Consider the following 18,740-nt stretch of genomic DNA (forward strand, 5'->3'; position numbering starts at 1 on the left):
ATTTCGTCGCCGTGAACACTTTAATTCTTGATGAATATCAAATACGACAAAGAAAACTCGTAGCTCCTAATGCATGAGTCTTTACAAATATCAGTACTAATTAAACTTAAATTCCAATGTAAGGCACTTCAATACAAAATAAAGAGATTCCCTTAAAATTATCTGTATAAGAACACTGTATACCAATATACCATAAACATTTCAATTGTTGCATATATAGAATTTATTTAGATAAAAAAATAATTGAGTAATAAAATTTATTAGGTACTACTACTTTAATTAATTATAAATATACAGTTACGTACCATGTTCTCTACAAAAATGTTTATGACCAAGAAAACATGATAGCTTGATTACTCATAATAGCTTTCAGTATAATTTTAGTATTTTATTTCATAACTATGAACACAATAACAATTGGTATACAATGTTCTACTATAATGTTATATTAATTTACGAGTAAAACAAAATGAGTGACTAATTCTGTCAGTATATATGACGGGGTTTCAGTGAGGACGAAATAATTAAGTCACCTCATGTAATTTATGTATTCATAAAGTGATCACAAACATGATGTAAGAAAAAAAACTTGAAGTTGTTAAATTTTTTGATTCACAAGTTTTGAATCATTGCTTTCATATTTTATTTCTATAAAATCAAATTAGCACCTAAATATAGCGGACTGTCAGAAATAGTCATTCGATATTTAAAACATAATTAAAATAATCAAGATTTTATTAATCATTAAATAGAAATTATTGGTATAATTGCGATATTTATTTGTAAAAATTAATTAATATCATTTTAATATTCATAGTGGCTCAGTGTTTAAAGCGGACTGAAAGAATGTCGAGATTAAATTAATTACAGTTCATAAAATCACATTCAATTATTACTAACTTAAATATATAATTCTGAGATTATTTCCGTATACAATAAAAGATAACACGAAAAATTGTGGAGATAAAAAAATATTTTCATCTAAATAAATCATTCGTATAATAAAATAAAACTGTAATAGGTATACATTTCAGCCACATTCTAGATTTATAAAATAATTTATCCACACCATTACAATGGTGTAGATGATTTTTTATGCAGAAATACGTATCGTAAATATATTTAAGAGTGAAAAAGTGCGTCATTTGAAACAACAACATTGAAAAGTTCTAATTCAGTGAATTAAACTTCTCAAGAATAGCTGCCATCCTTGGAATCCCAACGCTGCATAATTTGTCACACCAGACAATTTTAATATCCATTCAATATCATAACATGAGTACCGAGTGCAGCTTAGTTCAGTAAGTAATAAAATATTATTATTATTCGCAGTGGTCGTACCAATCACCAAAATGTGTGAATCACTTAGTAAATGTTTCAAACTAAAAATTGATTTGTTGTATAGTAAAGTATAGTAAATTACCTTTTACAATAACTGAATTGATTTTGAAAATAATTTTATTTGTACTGATAACAATGTTGATAACATCTCAAGTTGATAGCACTGTATTATTTAAGAGTGTTATAAGGGTTATGAGACAAAACTATTCTAAATTTGATTCATGGTGGTTTATATTTTCATTAAACTAAATTATCAACATTTTTGTTTTTGTATTTAGAGAGTTTTAAAGGATGAAATTTAAGAATTCAGAAACATCGTTGTATACTTTCTGATAATGAAAAATCATTTCATATATGTTTATAAAATTACACTGCATCGTTGTGATTCTTAGCGAGGATATGTATACCTATTTACGACACTTCACATTCACTTACCCATTAAAGCTACGTTGAGTTGTGAGAGATCTGATTTTAACGTGCTAGATAGTTGCAGTATACTCAAGCCTCCTTCAAGGTGTACATGATGCTGTCATCAAAGCTAGCCGCTACTGTGTAATTCTTCGTTGCGAGGAATTCTGTGGTATGATTGCGTGCGACGAGATCTGCAGATCTGAACTCGATCACCTATAAATTAAAAGTAAGTCTATTATTGATCTATTTACAAAGTACATATTGTATTTGGTCTACTTATTACAGATCAATGGGTTTGAATACACATTACACTTTATAGAAACAATTATTAATCATACTGACATTACTGGTCTAGCGGTTTAACAATTATTAAGCACACTGCTTTACTTCTGATATTCGCGCGTTTGATTGCTCGCACATTTCATTCATGAGTATGAGTGTTTGTCTTGGTGTTTTCTATTATATTATGTATGTATTTACAAAAAAAATATCTAATTATACTTATGAGTTGTTCGACAAAATCTGTTTAGCTTGGAACTAGACGGTGTGGTGTGAATTGTGCCGGAATATTAATATTATTATACAAAAAGCTATGTGTACGTAAAGCTATGTGTAAGTAAGTGTCTGTTTGTTACCTTTCATGTATCATATCAATAAATAATCTTAAGGATATATGTATGTAGATGAAGTCGATGGTAATATACAGCTCATTGGCAAATAATAAATTTGATATGTTACTAGATTCTAGACTGTCTAGATTCCAAGTTCACATAGATTTTAGAACCTGTAAACTATATCGTTATAAAAGGGATGTTTTCCAAGATACAGGATAAGAGACATATTAATCTGAATGACAATTCATAGGTAGTATTACACTTTTATGGTTGATTATGTGATGTCCGTAGTAGACATCACGTTATTATAAGACTTCCGCTGTACATTTATATAGGCTACAGTTACCGTTTATCATCAGGTGGACCGTTCAGTTTGTTTACCATTACAAAAAAATGTAAAGTAGACAGCAATACCTGCAGGCGCAGGTTGGGCGTTCCGAAAGGTACGTGGCGCAGCGCGGGTGGCACTGTAGGGCCGTCCAGCACCACATACACGGCGTGGGTGGCGTCCGCGGCTAGCAGCATAGTGTACAGTGGCAGGCACAGTACGCGCGAGCTAAACGCCGCTTCGGGACTCTCAGACTCGTGATATGTGACCTGGTAGTTATTTTTTTGCTTTAATTATTAGCGCATATAGGTTCCATGTTATATCGGTTGACAGTATGTACAGAGATGTAATGCAATTAATTAAACCTAACATATTAAATGTTTACAACATCATTCGTTGGCGTTTCTATGTAACAAATAATTCTTCACGGTAATTCAATTTCTTGCTCATTGTTTTTGTGATGAATGTTCCGTTGAATGAGTGGTAGAAAAAATATGAGTACTCAAAGGAGCTTATATTAAGTTTAATTGAATAAAGTTTATTTCTATTTCTACTTGTGAAGATACTGCATTTTTTCTAATTGAATGAGCTTCAATCGACAAAATGGACTGCCTATTTAAAGCAAACCATGCGTCGATCAAGTTGTTAATTACGTAAAGTTATGTGTAATACAAGTTGTAGACCATTGGATGAGTGTACAGAGTAGAGTAGACAAAAGGAATTTGTTACTTATGTAGAGCTGCAATTACATGTAGTACAGAGTAGTAGATAAAAGTAATAAAAGATATCATACCTCCCTGGGATGCGGCGTTGGACTGAGGCAGGCGTGTAGTGTGGCAAGTGCTCGGCCCTTGAGTGAGAGGTAAGCTCGCGCGGCGGCGCGGGCCGCCAGTCCTGCCCAACCCCGCGCAGCGCCCAGGTACAGGGTGCTAGGGTCGCGAGGGCCACTTTCCAATACCTCCACAAAAGTCCCGTTGTACTGCAATAGTATTAAGTGAGCTGTAACTTTACTACCTTAGTAAAGGGTACCTTGTAAAAAATATTTGTATAAGCTTATCCTCACCTCACTTAATCAAAGTACACCACTTTGATTAAGTTAGCACATGAAACTAATGTATATGTGTGTACTGAAACAACTGTGAAACTAAAATTTAAACAATTTGTTTTGCTCTATAAGTAAATCAAGGAGGCTGTTAGCCTACTTTATGACAAGTAGTAATTTTCATAAGGTCTATTCTATCAGCTGGGCAGCTCAAGACAGACATGCACGCAACACCACACACTACATCCATCCGTGTTTCCGGAAGACTAATGTACTACCTTCTATTCCTGTAATTTCACTGAATTATAAAGAATATGAACAAGAGAGAATAACAATAAAGCAAATATCCCTCGAGAACATTTGTCCTAAGTTTTTGCATAGGTATATTTTTTGGGTACCAAACAATCCACCTTGATTTTCCAACTGTTTACCATTAAATAGATTACATTTTGATTTTCACAGATTACAAAGCCTACATTTAGTACTTACAATCTCTCCATATAACTGATCCAGCACTTTAACTGATCTTGTAGGTGTGTGTTGTTGGGGCTGATGATGTGAAACACGTGGCGCAAGATGTAGCTGCCGGACGTACGCCACCAGAGCTGGCGACTCCTGAGGGATGCGGGCCAGTTCATAGTCACGTGACATATTTACACGGAACTGTTGTGCGCCCATTGCTGTAGAAATAATATCGACATTAATATGGAAATTAAGAATTGTTTTAGTTAAATCAATTCAAATTGCTGTAGGACATTTTAGCCACTTTTGAACAACAAAATTATTTATGAATGTCAAATCCATCTTGATAAATTCCTGGTCAATTTGTTATGATGGGCTAATTTACCTAACCTCATTCTCATCTTATTAAGCTCCACTGGTACCCCCGCCAGCGTAAACTATTAGTGCAGACAAGTGTACTATTCCATAAAAATAGAATAAAAAAAGTTTATACACAACTTACCAACATTGTCCATGTATATCAGCAACATAGTCATTACAGTAACGAAAGTTAGCACAAACAAAACAGCAGGTAGCAACCTCCTGTACAAGTCATTTGGTGATGTTTTAGTGAATGTAGGCACCGCCATCCGTGGAGAGACTGCCGCAGGAGGTGTAGATGGCAGAACTACTGTTGTAGTTTTGTCTGGAATGGTTTTCATTGGTACCTCTTTTGGTTTATCAGCTTGATTAGTTTGTTCTGTTGGTTGTTCTTCAGGTAGTGGATTCTCTTGAATTTTCTGTAGAATAATAAGCAAGTTAATAAAGAAATAATGCTGGATAACACCCACCAAATTAAATTCAAACTCATTTCATCAAATTTCAGCCACTTACGCAGTCATCTTATTATATATAATTATACGCATATTTCTTAATCAAAAAGTATGAGATAAGCATAAAACAGGCAGTCACATACTGGAAACTTATCCCATTTGATCTTAAAGATCATGTTATAACTAAAATTTATAATATAATGCTATTAATATCATATATATATAATATAATAAAATTGAAGTGCTGTTTGTAGTATCAAATTAACAGCTTGTAATTAAATGCATATGAAAGTAAATGAAGTACTTACATCAAAAAATAATTATACAAAATATTTGTGCTCAGGCACAAGAAGAATAATCAGTTATTCTTGCTGAAATAGTTAAACCAAATTTGATGCAATATTCACTAGCAATAAGCTAATGTTTAAGGAGTAACTTAAGTATTTTTATTCAAGAAAATTTTATTTATTTAAAGAAAAACAGAAGTTAAATTTCATGCAGACAAAGTCGCAGGTTACAGTTAAATAGTAAACCAAAAGCTTGTTATATGTATGAAATAGAAAAACATAATCAAAGTAATTTCAGAAAAAGTGAAACACAGAGTCATTTATGTTAATGTTTCCAAAGAAACAACATAAGTTTTTATTGATATAATACATTGGAATTTAATTAAAATATTTTATACACACTTGAATAAACATAGTCACATTCTTATTTGGTATAATCATAAGTACAAGGAATCATAATGATGACTTTCAAATTAAAAAGAATTGTACTACTAATAAACACAATAAAATAGATCCAGGCGGGTCTCAGGTCCACCAATCCATGTTTATGCATAAAAATGTAATTACTCACTGTGTGTGTGTATAAGGTGTGGACTAGACATAAGTACTTGATATTAATATCAACTAACATTTGGTAAATTATATGTTAGGCTATTATCAAAATAAAAATGAGGGTCAGCCTAAAATGATTTTGAAAAGTACAGGATATCTTTTTAAATTTAAAGCACAAGAAAACATGAACACTAAATTTTACAATATTATTTTCACAAAAATTTAACATACACAGATTTTTGAAAATTTTTGTAAGTTTTGCACTCACGATTTTATGCCCTCATGCCAAAAATTGTCATAGACAAAGTAAAAATACAATGAGGGAATTGTTTGGTGAAACCCCTCAAGTCAGGAAGGCAGGTGTACGTATATTATAAAAAACTTTTCTTCACTATTCCTGCATGCATCCATACCATTGTAGACTTCACATAACACACATGTGGAATTAAATATAAAAAAGTACCAAAAAGTATTACCTTCTCAGCCATAATTGTTATTTATGTTGACTTTGAAAATACTGAGTAATCGGCGATCAACAAACACTACGTTTAAAAAATACGTGAGTATAACCTTTTTTTAAAATTCACAGGCAAGTCATTGTAGTGTTACTAAAATATGCTTACTGTACGCATAGTTAAATTATTCTGTATATAAAATAAAACAAGTTTATATAAATTAAACATAAAAACAAGATATTCTTAGTAAAGAATGGGAGTTAATTAAGAATATGAAAGGTATTGAAATATTTTTTTTAATTTACCTGTGGCGATCAATGTTGCTAACACGAATAATATAAAATTTGCTGTACTACTGTGAAAATTGTGTTAAAATTATGTCAATTGTTGTAAAATAATACAAAACAATATTCTAATATTTTCCAATGTAAAATAAAACGTCATTTAATTTCAAATCTTTAATAATCAAATAAAACTATATTTTTTCTGTTATATTCAATAACATTATCAAACGAAATTTATATCTTGATCCTTAGCCGATCCTTCAGGTAGTGCGGCTAGGGCAATTTGCCTATTGGTGAGGTAATGTGGTAATTAATTTTAGGGTACAATGGGACTGCCATATGCCAAATGTAACATAAAAATTACTAAATTTACAACATTGGTAGACTAAGTGTGGCCAGATTAAAATTAATAATAGTGCTAAAAGTCCGACTATGATCTTTTTATTCAAAAGCAATAAACACTTTTTTGCATTACACACGTTGATGCACACTGCACACTTAATGCAGGATAAAAGTTTTAAATATCTAATTAACCGGTCTTATATTATAAAAATATTATATTTTTATACTATACTACACGCTCTGAACCAAATTGTGTGAGAGCTAACCATAAAAAATATTTAGTAATACGACTTTAATGAGTTAACATTAAAGTTAAAGTTTTAAGAGAGGAAAGAAAATTCTTAATATTTTTTATTATATTTTTACATAATAACAAATGTTTAAGATGTAAAATAAACGCTCTCCAGTGTCGACGAGCTGAGTGAAACTGAACTCTATGAACTGTAGAAAGAGAAGAGGACAGGACAGGACAAATTGACACATCACTAACACACACAGTAAAAAAACACAATTCGGGTAACTTGCATTAAAATCGAATTGAAAACTGAGTGTAACAAAATTGGTTACAAATAGGTAATTTTTTGGTATATTTCTTCTTCCTTCCAATTCTCTGTTATGATATTTATCATTGCTGACTCAATTGTAGCTTTTTTGATTGAATTGCTAAATTTTGATCTCCTGTTTACATTTAACGTGTTGACAGCAGAATTTGTAAGATTTATGAAGAGTCGGTCTATGTCCCTGAGTTATACCTAAATCTTACGATCCGAATTACCGACATAGCTGAGGTGCACATTCATTTGCATCTCAGCTGTGTCTAACATCACCTTGGTTAAACAATTGTGCCTACTGCTAATGACTAGGCGCTAACACAAACGGTATATTTTTTAATATTATATAGGTACTATATGTTATACCGTGTCGACTATGTCATTCGATTCGACCAATGGTTGCTGTTCACCGCTGTCTTTGAAAGCGCGCTAATAGAATGGCGACTTCGGCAAGGGCCGCTCGGTCTGAATTACAAGGAAAGCTCAGACTATGAGATCTGAACCTTCTTTGTATGTTTTTCGGGCAAAATAATTAGCCAGGTACTAATATCGGTGGAATTGTGATAAAAAGACATTAAAGTATATTTTTAAGGAAAGGTCTTTATTGTCAAAGAGATTAAGTATAAATTACATAAAAATAACAGCAATATATTATTGAAAGTGATCATATTGTTGCTGTTACTACAAAATTAAGTTTAATAGGTATATACAATATAGATACATACAAAAAGCTTTAAGATTCTATTTATAGAGTTAATAGGACTAAAGATGAAAAATTTGTGCAACATGATATAGGTACCTATACATTACGGAAGTATATAGGTAATTACAGCGATTTCTATTATAGATATAAGGCAATATTTAACAAAAATACTAAAACGGTTACGCATGAATTTTAAAGTTTTACCTTTTTCCAAGATATCCTTGGCAAAGGGTAATGATGAAAACAGTAATTGGTCTATATTTCATATTTTTGACAGTCTAATATAAAATAAAATTAATACCTATGCGCTAAACGTATTTCATACTCATACTGTTCATTCTTGGATAAAACATTCCAAAATTTCCTTTATAGGGATAAAAATCAAGGAATAATAATAACATATTTTAAATGTTATCTTAACTGTGCTTATATTTACCTATGTATCCGTATAAAATCATTTTAACTTACACAGTTACAACAATACACTAAAATGAGGCCATCTTTTCTACGTCAGAACAATTTTATTAATTACAAAATAATCATCATGTTTTCCGTCCGTACATCTAAAAAATAACAAATGTAAATAACCATATGCCTACTTGTACCGTACACAATGAATACACAATAATATATGCATAAATACAATTACAGCATGATGTCTGGAATAACATTATTAATACCTAATCGGTCTATAGAATGTATACGGATACTACATAATTATATTTTAACGACAATTAAAATGTAGCGAAATAATGCATTCATATTAAAAGATTACATGGACGGCCACAAACATACAATATTTTTTTTTATAATTATAAATTATTTTGCACGATATGATCAACAATTTAATAGATATGTAAAATAATTAGGGTAAATAACCATTCCATTATGAGTTTATGATATTATAATATTTGTAATTATATATCTCTCCAGTATTCTAGAATGTTAGGTACTGATATTTTGTTAGATATGATTTAAGTTTAGTAGATATTGCTTTAAATACGAATAACACTAGATAGTATAATCTGAGTTAATACACAATTAAGCGTTAATATTATTAGTAACGCCCCTTTATTTAATTAGTTGAAAAAACCCTATTAAGGGACATGTCATGATATGACAAATAGAAAATCAACAATACCTACTTCAGAATGTAGTGAAATGTATTAAAAAAAAAGTCATATATAGTTTTACATGAAAAACATATGTAAGTATATTAACAATAGAACATATTTGATAAAGAATGAGAATATTTAAAAAGAATTAGGTACAAGCCAAACATAAGGCAAATCGGCACTCGCTCAGTAATTGCACAGTATAAACTTGTATACTACATGTATACATACAATTAACTATAATTATACAATATTAACTACTAATAAAACTCTTATAAATAACATAAATTTGTGCATCAACATCTACAACTACAAAGTGTAAAATGATTTAAAATTACTTCCTATCTCTTTCTATTAATATAATTTATTAGGTAAATTGTTCAGAAATAATTTTTCACTAAATTTTTTATATGCGTACACTTGGAAACATACAATTATGAGTTATTGATATACAATTTATATTTTAAAAGACTTTTTATTGTCAAATTTTTAACATCAACATTGTTTAGGTAACTTTTTCTTTTATAATTATTGTATTTTTTACTTATCTATTGTGTTACTTTACTTATTCACTGTCTTGGAAAAAATAACAGCGGATAATCAAATTTTAATATTAAAAAATAACTACTACAAGAAAGCTTTCTATTATTAGTATTTCCTAAATAATATACTATACTTAATAAATACAGACAGCAAAGAATAAGTATAAATTACTTAGTCTCACGTAAATATTTGAATACATGAATAAAAATTATTTATTGTTCTCATAGAAAATACGGGTACATACACTATTATGTACATAAATATAAAAAACATACAACAATGAGTTTAAAATATAATTCATAATACAGATATCTTAAATGGATAATCATCATTAGTATAATGTTTAAAATGGTAGTATAATTTTGTCCTAAATTTTGATAAACACCTATAAAAAATCCCCCATTTTCATAAAATTCATTAAAACAAAAGTGGTCTATAATAGGAAGTTGTTTTTTCCGGACTTGTTATGGGACTGCCATGTTGAATATAGATTATTCTTACATGACACCTAACTTTAAAAAGTATAGTGATAATAACATCAAAGTAATCCCGTTATTACTGGTTAATCGGAAATAATAATATATAATTGAAAACCTCTACCTTTATAGATAGTTGCTGTATACCTACCTAAGGGTATGAATTTAGAATCTGTTAGTAAAAGTAGACAAAGGAAATTGTATATAGGAGTTGGAAGCTAGAAAACAAAGCATTCATAATAATGCATTATAAGTAAAAAGAAACTGGCTATAGGTAGTTATTTATAAGTTGCCGTTAAAACTATTATGTAAGCGATAATTAAAATAGACGACATTATTGTCATTCGTTAATAATTCACAGTAATTATAATTACACTAATTATTCCTTACTTACATGTTATAATATAAACAGTCCAAAAATTTAAAAATTATTGTCGTTAATTTGAAATCTTTATAATCCATTTAGAATACTGCGAATTTTTCAAATATTTCCTACCTACCTATAAATACTTAGGTATGTAGTAAGTAAATCTATATGTAATACGGTATTTTATTGTCTACCACAATTTTATTTATCTCATATATATTCTTATATTTAAAATTTGCAAATTATTTGTCAATAGTAATTTTATAATAAAATGTTTTAGGTGTATATATAATGTTATTTAACTATTTTAATATTATTATTGGTAAATTATTGTCAAGCACAAATGCACGTTATTGTTCCAATATATATTAAATATATAGTGTAAAGATTTTATGAAGTATTTTAAAAAATATTCATTATCAAATCAATTATTGTCCAATCATTTTTATAAACTGCATGATGACCTTGGTGGGCTAGCGGTCTAACACACCGGCTTATTTCCCATTGTCGCGGGTTTGCTCACCGCGCAATACATAGATACATATAGTTATTTTTATTTTTTTAATTATATGTGTTTGTATTAGTGTTTTAGTATATAATATTTTTCAATATATTAAGTATGTATATATATATATAAAAGTATTTAAGTGTCTCTATCAAGGCTGTCTAGTGCCCACAGTACAAGATCTGCTTAGTTTGGTACTAGACGATGCTGTATCAGTTGCCCACGAATGTTAATGATATTATAGGTAAATTATTGTCAAGCACATATGCACTTTGTACCTATAGTATTCTAATAAATATTAAGTATTGTGTAAAAAAAATATGTAGGCCTAGTATTCTAAAGTAGATGGAGTCGATTATTGTCGATTTTTCCATAAATTGCATGCAGTCTGAGCATATACTGTTATATAATTTTTACATTACATTTTACATTTGTGGTAACTAGTATTCTAAAAATATTAATTTTCATATAGATTATTGTCGATTTTTCCAAAAATTGCATACAGTCTGAGCATATACCTGCTGTTATGTCATTTTTACATGTTTCATTTATGGTAACTAGTATTCTAAAAATATGAATTTTCGTATCGATTATTATTGTCCATTTTTCCATAAATTGCAAACAGTCTGAGCATATACCTACTGTTATATAATTTTTACATTACATTTTACATGTTTCATTTGTGGTCACTAGTATTCTAAAAATATTAATTTTTATGTTGATTATTGTCGATTTTTCCATAAATTTCATACAGTCTGAGCATATACTGTTATGTAATCTTTACATGTTTCATTTGTGGTACCTATTATGAAATTTGAGATTGAGTATAGATATTGACTTGTGATGATATTATTTGTCTTGTAAATAGATATATGATATGATGTACCTTGTTCAATTCTTGAACTTGATATATTTTTAATGATTTTATTGCTATCAAATGTTTGTATATTTTATGTTTTAATAGGCATTTATATCTATTTTATATGTAGATATCTATTTTGTTCATGCCTTTAGTCGTACTTATTAGATAAGTTTGAAGGTTTACGCAGATGTGGGTTATATATATACATGGTAGTAGGCCGCTAACACAATTTTGTCTTCTGCTGTTTACCATGTCCATCAACTGCGTAGGCCTTAAGTACATAATGTCCATTGCCTTATTTATGCGCTTATTAATAAAAATTGATATAGTCATTGACATTATACCTGTACATGTACATTACAGCACTGAGTCAGCAACCCCTTCCCCTGCTCCATTCTAATACACTTGACCAACAAGAAAAGTATAACAGATAGGTCATCTAATATTATATAAGTATCTATGTACAACAAATTCTGAATCATACGCTAAAATATATTTACTATTCATGTAGTCTTTGCTGATTTTGGTAGATAGAATTTTGTGAAAAAAGTCAATCATGACTTTTCATCATGATCTTCAAGTCTGATATAAATTTTGATTTCCTGTGCATATTTTTAATATATATTAAAAATAAGCCTACAGCCATTATAGAGTTTGGATTGTTACATCCTTTCCATTACTTCTTGTACTATATGTAACAGATATGTATATTCGAGTAGATACCTAAAATATTATCCATTATTCTTTTAAATATAGCCAAGTGTAATTAAAATGTATGATTGCTTTATAGAATTACATACAACATTTTATCACAAACATGTATACCTAAATCGACGTGTTCTTATTGTCATAATATTATTGTACTGAATATTTAATAAAAATTATTGTCACTATTCTTATATTACTACAATAAGTAGATAAAAAGTGTTACTCATGAAAGTTAATAACAATTTTGATACCTTGTATCAATAAACATCTCATATAAAATTGCTGTTAACTTTCTACGATACTATACAACAAGGCCCGCGCTTAAAATTAGCATCAGGCTTTATATAAAGAGGAACATAAATATAGAATGTTAACAAGGTGAAGCACATAACTTGAGCGTTGAACACCATGTATAAATTACACAAAATACCTGCCCGTCATTGGTCAATACTCAAGTCACCTGCTAGAAATATCATCTTATTCAATATTCCACTGGGGTGTACGATATTGAGCAGAAATGTGATTGTCCTTTAACACGTCGACTTACTACGCTTCAAGCTCGATACCTTACCTCACGGCGAGTAACGCCAGCATACCCAAAGATGTAAGGCCTTTAAGAGTGGAGGCTGAATTGAGGGACCGACTGCCAGGCGTAGGTACCGGAGTACCAGGGTCAACTACGTGGATCTTCCAACCCAAATTGTTGTGGGTGTAACACTGCAAAAATGAATGGTATATTTATTGATTATCATGGCGCAGTGGTGATAAAGATAGGTTCTGAATTTAACATTTGATCAGGCCATTTAGAATAACTGTATTTGCCGATTAATGATGACAGTGGGGATAAAATCGGATTTACCTATGTATGCGAAATCTGCCTTTTTAGGACAAAAAATTGATTATTTTATTGTTATCATAAATTAACATGTCTCACTTTTTGTACATAATTTCTCAATCTTTCATTACTCATTTTCTTACTTGTAATTTATTTATTATTTGTATCTGTATTATGTTTTTTACTTTATATTTGTTACATTCCTGTTAATTAGATATGGTTTGGTTTTAAGGATATGTTTTCCATGTGATGTGATTCCATTTCATGTGTGTTTTTTACATGTGATATAGACATATAGGGGTAACAGTAACTTCTGCGATGCGTGTAAAGGCGACAACTGCCTTATTTGGGCTAACTTAATTGGGTCGAGCTTGTTAGTAGTACCAATAAAAAAGTTGTTATGTGTTCAGACTTACTTGGTAATACACGAGATCTGGTGTCTCGTGTGCGACCGTCCAGTTTAATACTGCCGGATCGCCAGAGTTGCACTCCAGCTGTAGTGTTTTCATATAGTCTTCAAATGTCTCAGTCATGGCTGCTTGGTCAGTGGTCTTGTGAGTCCACTCACAGTAACGACCCACTGTTGAACCAAATACAATATGAAAGTATCCTATGACTCACTTTAAATAATTATTATATGGTCTGTGGTTATTGATACTTCATTTTTTATTTCTTATTAAAAAATAAACGTATCGCTATTTCACTTATTAAGTATAAATACCTCAAACCCACGCATGCAAAATACATTTAATATGAGACAACAATACACAGGACAAGTCAAACAAACCAATGAACGCTGTAAGCATTCTCAGCAGCAGTGAAGTATCGCGGCTCAGCTTTTGGCTATATATATAACAATATATGTATACATATAGGTACCAAGAATAATCTTACCGGCAGTAGGATATGGGTATCCTTCGTTATCGTAAGCGACGCCGGCGAATACGCGTTGTTTCCTTTGGTCTTCTTCCTTCTTTTGTCCAAATCCCCCTTCGGAGGAGTCGCTGATGTAGAATGGGTGGTACCTGGAATAAAATACGATATATTATATAAGTACTTATATCATTATTATATGGTATGCTTGTATAGTTTATGTTATAAATAGTATATAGTTTAAAAAACACTTAATTTTCAGGGAATCCAAAATTTATTTGTTTGAATATTGACCATTAGATTACTGTAGGTACTATCTACCTACATTTACGTTCATATACATAAATTTTAAGTTATCTATTTATATTATAGCTGGACTCTACTGTTAAAATTATATCTACTATACCTAAGCGTTAAAAAATGAAAAGTTTAGAAATTAACCAACTCACTTAGCTGGGTTTGTCCTGTCATCTCCACCTTCTACGAAGAAAGTGTAAGTCTTGCCTCGTTCAACGTACACTTCAGGTATAAGTTGATCATTGATGTACCATGCTATACCCCATGATGGATGGCCTGAAGGATTTATTATCTATGTTATTAACTATAAATCAATATTTTTATTCATGCAGATTCAGTATCAGTATTATTACAGATTGTATTCTATTGTTTCGATTTCTATAACTAAAGTAGAAACTACTAGCTTTATATTTATCAATTTTTTATACGAAGATAACTAATTGCTTATAGTGTGAACTACATACAGATTTTAAAAAAATGATACAGCTCTGAAAAAATGAAATGTGACATTTCAACTGAATTAATTCTTGAAAATTCATCTTTTTAAATAATAAAAGAAATTATAAAATATTTAATCTAAAAATATAAAATATTCAATTAAAAAATCTTTTGTATTTTATCTTCCATATTTAATTTCTTCAGAGCTTTCTCGTTTTGTTCAACCTATAATTATAATTCATACTATAAGCATAATACAAGCAATCTACGTATAAAAATCGTTAATTTTAGAGGTTAATTTTAAATATATAAATTACTTTTTCTAAAAAACTAATAAATGCTGTGAGCGACTATAGATAATTACCATATGGCAGAAATCCATTTGAGATGTCATTGTCTGCATGAAAGTAACGAAAAATAATATAATGCAATAAAATAGATTCAACGTACATAAATTATTTACTAAATTTCATACAAATAGTAGTGTTTCTCCATGAGCAACCTGTATTAAATAACCACGTGATTATTGTTGATTATTCCATTTTATTCTCTATTTTATTGATACCTACTGAACAATGAAATAACAACAAACAAAAATGAATATCAACACGCTGTTTTACTTCTAAAAATTTTATTATAGATTTTGTTTTATTGTATGATAATAGTATTAGTACTATCACTTATAGTACTTTCGTCGTATTTTGGTTTTGAACATTTTCCATATTTTCATAGAATATCCTCTCAATTTATCATTTATTATTACCTAGCTATGCTTCACTCTAACCTGTCCTCAAATAGTAATCCGGTCCTGTGTGTTACAAATATAACTACGATAATATTTTAACCAATTTATTACTCACAGTGAAATGCAAACTAAAAATAGTTTTACAAATATATATCCTTCAGCGACACATTTGTCTTTAGGATGAGTATACGTCACACGGCGTCTTTTCTTCTGCATTCTCTGGTAGCGATTAATTGATTTATTTGTTAACCTTTTCTCAAGGCTCTTTGTTAGTATATTTAGTAGAGAGCGAAATAGAAATACTTACCAGTGATAGGTGTGTACCCTCGGAGGCCGCCAGCCGGCCCTATACGGACGGTGAGGTTAGTAGCTCCGGATATGATCCTTGTTGGCCAGGGTTCTGGACCATTAACATCTAGCTCTGCTAGGCCGACGCACGTATTATCATTCTACAGATAAAAGTAAAAAATTGCAAAGTTAAGATTTTTCTGGGATGCCAGACCGACGTATGTATTATCGTTCTAGAAATGAAAGTAAATAATTGCAATTAAGGATTTTTTTAGAACTGAGAGCAAAAACTTTGATGATGAAGGTTTAAATGAGGTTTTAATTCTACTATTTCACGTTAGACCGCGTCGTATTCTTCGACTTGGCGTACTATTGTCTATTTCAACTATATCATAGGTATAATGTATAATCAGAAAAGAATAAAAGTGAGTATTTATAATCCAACCAGCAAAAACTTTTAGGTGCTACAGGTTGTTTTTTGAGACGTCTTATGTCTTTTAGGGTGATATATTTTTTAACAAATTCAAAATTATTTGTTCACACATACTACAACATTACGACGTACACACTTTCGCATTCTTATATTAGTATAGATTTAGAATTTTTTACACGACTTGTAGGTATTTCGTTAATTATTCATAAGTTTTGATATCAGAAAAAACAAGAAATGATGTCTACCAAAATATGTTTAGTGTTATAATAAACCATATATACCTACTATGATGAACTTTATAAATATTAAAAAAAATAAACTTACTTGAGTACCAAAGTCCAATTGTACATCAGCCCGGGTGGTGTCCATAAAAGAGTGAGCATTCGCTTCGTATCTAGAGTTGAGTGGACCGAAAGCCGCTATAACGGACTGGGACCTCGAGGTAAAAATCTCCTTGTCTCTCGACGACTCCTTGGCAGCGAGTGGTCGCCGGTATGTTATTGTTGTGACACCTCCATTCTGTTTACCGTTCACTGTGAACATTGAAACAAAATATTAGATGATGGACACAAAAACTATACCTACCATATATTTTAAATTGAGAATATGTCATAGGCCTGAGTCGCGGGATCTAATGTCAGTCCACCGCGACTTCAGCAGTGGTCAACTATAGCAGATACCCTTTGGAACCTACTTCTTCCCCTTGGTAAAACTTACCTAGGATAACGTCGTCGGAGCCACCAAGTCGGCTGTCGGGGCACACGCCTCGCGTGCCGTCACACTGCGCCAGATGCGTGATCGAGTAGTCTGCTACTTTTGGTTGGTCGAACCTTCACATCATAATATAAGTTAACATGGCTGGGGGATTGTTAGTAACCCCATAGCTAGCAACGTAGGCTACAATGTAGGGTCAAGTTTACTTAGAAACCATCGCACTAATTTCTGGAGAATTATCAACTGAGTTGACTTCGTCCCCACTCCATCGTTCACCATTGGTGCCGGCATAAGTGAAGTGATGGAATGACGATGCTAATTCATTATTAATCAATTAAAATATCCTATACATACGAGTAGTAGGTACATACAATTACCGTAATTGAGGATTTCCCACTATGGGTACAGTAGTTAAAAATTTTTTGAGTATTTTTGTCAGTTATTAGTAGTTAATATCTACAGTATATATAAAAATAAATATGTAATACCTGCTGTCCCAATACGCAACAACGACATCAGCCCCCAACATAGCCGGTTTGCCCTCCGCGCCTGATATGCCGAATGACATGTATTGCTCCTTGCGTAGTCGAGCTGCTAAAGTTATTTGCACTTGGTCACCCTGGAATAAGAAACATTCTATCATTTACAATCTCTGCTTTTCAGTTGATTACCATAAATAAGAGACTTAGCAGTGCGAAATCTGGTAACAAACTTATGGATTAGATAAATTAAAGAGTGTTTCCGATAGTCCACCAAATATTTTTGTACAGTTCTAAATAGAGAAGAATAAATTTTATCAAGAACTAGGCTTCCGAACTACCTAATATTTTGGTTATTTATTATGAATTACGTGCATGACGCCTATTTTAAGCGTAAAAATATTTTTTTTGTTACTACTATATATTTATTACAAGTACTTTATTCATAATGTTGACCCCTTAGAATTAAGATTTAATGATATCCAGACAAAACATTCTTAAAAACGACACATCAATCTCAATAATACACTAAATCTGAAATATATAAGTTAAATAATTAACATTGTTATAATTTTATTACCTTCACGAATCTCGGGTAACCCGCTTGAATGTGGAAAAATCAATAAACTAATTATTTTTATTTTAGAAATATACTGTTAAATATATTTAAAATTTCAAAATAAGATTCAGTATTCTTATAGAATTATTTAAAGAAGACATTACAAAAGGTATAGAGTAATATAAAATAATAGCATTGATATAAATACGATTAATTTTTATTTAGGTACCACAATGTAAATCTAAATTATGAAAATAAAATTCAAAATTAAAATAATTAATTACACGGGGAGACATAAAAAATCAGATAAATAGGGAGT

The 18,740-nt window shown here is 30.5% G+C and overlaps 2 protein-coding genes across 5 annotated transcripts in view; both read right to left on the reverse strand.

Moving 5' to 3' along the window:
• Positions 1-1,161: 1,161 nt before the first annotated feature.
• On the reverse strand, positions 1,162-6,586 carry LOC131841246 (protein Star). The gene is made up of 6 exons (XM_059189524.1): positions 6,326-6,586; positions 4,701-4,977; positions 4,226-4,416; positions 3,488-3,673; positions 2,781-2,963; positions 1,162-1,965 (listed from the first exon to the last, which is right to left on the reverse strand). Exons 1-6 carry the CDS (start codon positions 6,335-6,337, stop codon positions 1,840-1,842), a joined length of 975 nt encoding a protein of 324 aa, XP_059045507.1. The 5' UTR covers positions 6,338-6,586; the 3' UTR covers positions 1,162-1,839.
• Positions 6,587-11,731: 5,145 nt separating this feature from the next.
• The window catches only part of LOC131841231 (protein Skeletor, isoforms B/C), a 32,370-nt gene continuing 25,361 nt past the window's right edge, over positions 11,732-18,740 (reverse strand). For 3 of the 4 annotated variants that reach the window (XM_059189507.1, XM_059189509.1, XM_059189510.1), the window contains exons 7-15: positions 17,872-18,002; positions 17,387-17,499; positions 16,994-17,202; positions 16,256-16,397; positions 15,568-15,600; positions 14,918-15,041; positions 14,490-14,620; positions 14,012-14,175; positions 11,732-13,477 (exon numbers count right to left, since the gene is read on the reverse strand). In XM_059189507.1, the coding sequence (XP_059045490.1) occupies positions 13,328-13,477; positions 14,012-14,175; positions 14,490-14,620; positions 14,918-15,041; positions 15,568-15,600; positions 16,256-16,397; positions 16,994-17,202; positions 17,387-17,499; positions 17,872-18,002 (1,197 nt within the window). In that variant the 3' untranslated portion in view covers positions 11,732-13,327. The remainder of the gene's footprint in view (positions 13,478-14,011; positions 14,176-14,489; positions 14,621-14,917; positions 15,042-15,567; positions 15,601-16,255; positions 16,398-16,993; positions 17,203-17,386; positions 17,500-17,871; positions 18,003-18,740) is intronic. The other variant, XM_059189508.1, reaches the window with a different exon arrangement.

Source organism: Achroia grisella, unplaced genomic scaffold, assembly GCF_030625045.1.
Source record: "Achroia grisella isolate CSIRO2021 unplaced genomic scaffold, CSIRO_AGI_Agris_v1 utg1576, whole genome shotgun sequence".
In the NCBI taxonomy this organism is placed as follows: Eukaryota; Metazoa; Arthropoda; class Insecta; order Lepidoptera; family Pyralidae; genus Achroia; species Achroia grisella.

Coding starts and splice junctions, on each gene's coding strand:
- LOC131841246 (XM_059189524.1), bottom strand. Junction 3,674..4,225: donor ATCAGTTATATGGAGAGATT/GTAAGTACTAAA, acceptor ATACTATTGCAG/TACAACGGGACTTTTGTGGA. Junction 1,966..2,780: donor CGCCCAACCTGCGCCTGCAG/GTATTGCTGTCT, acceptor TTTAATTTATAG/GTGATCGAGTTCAGATCTGC.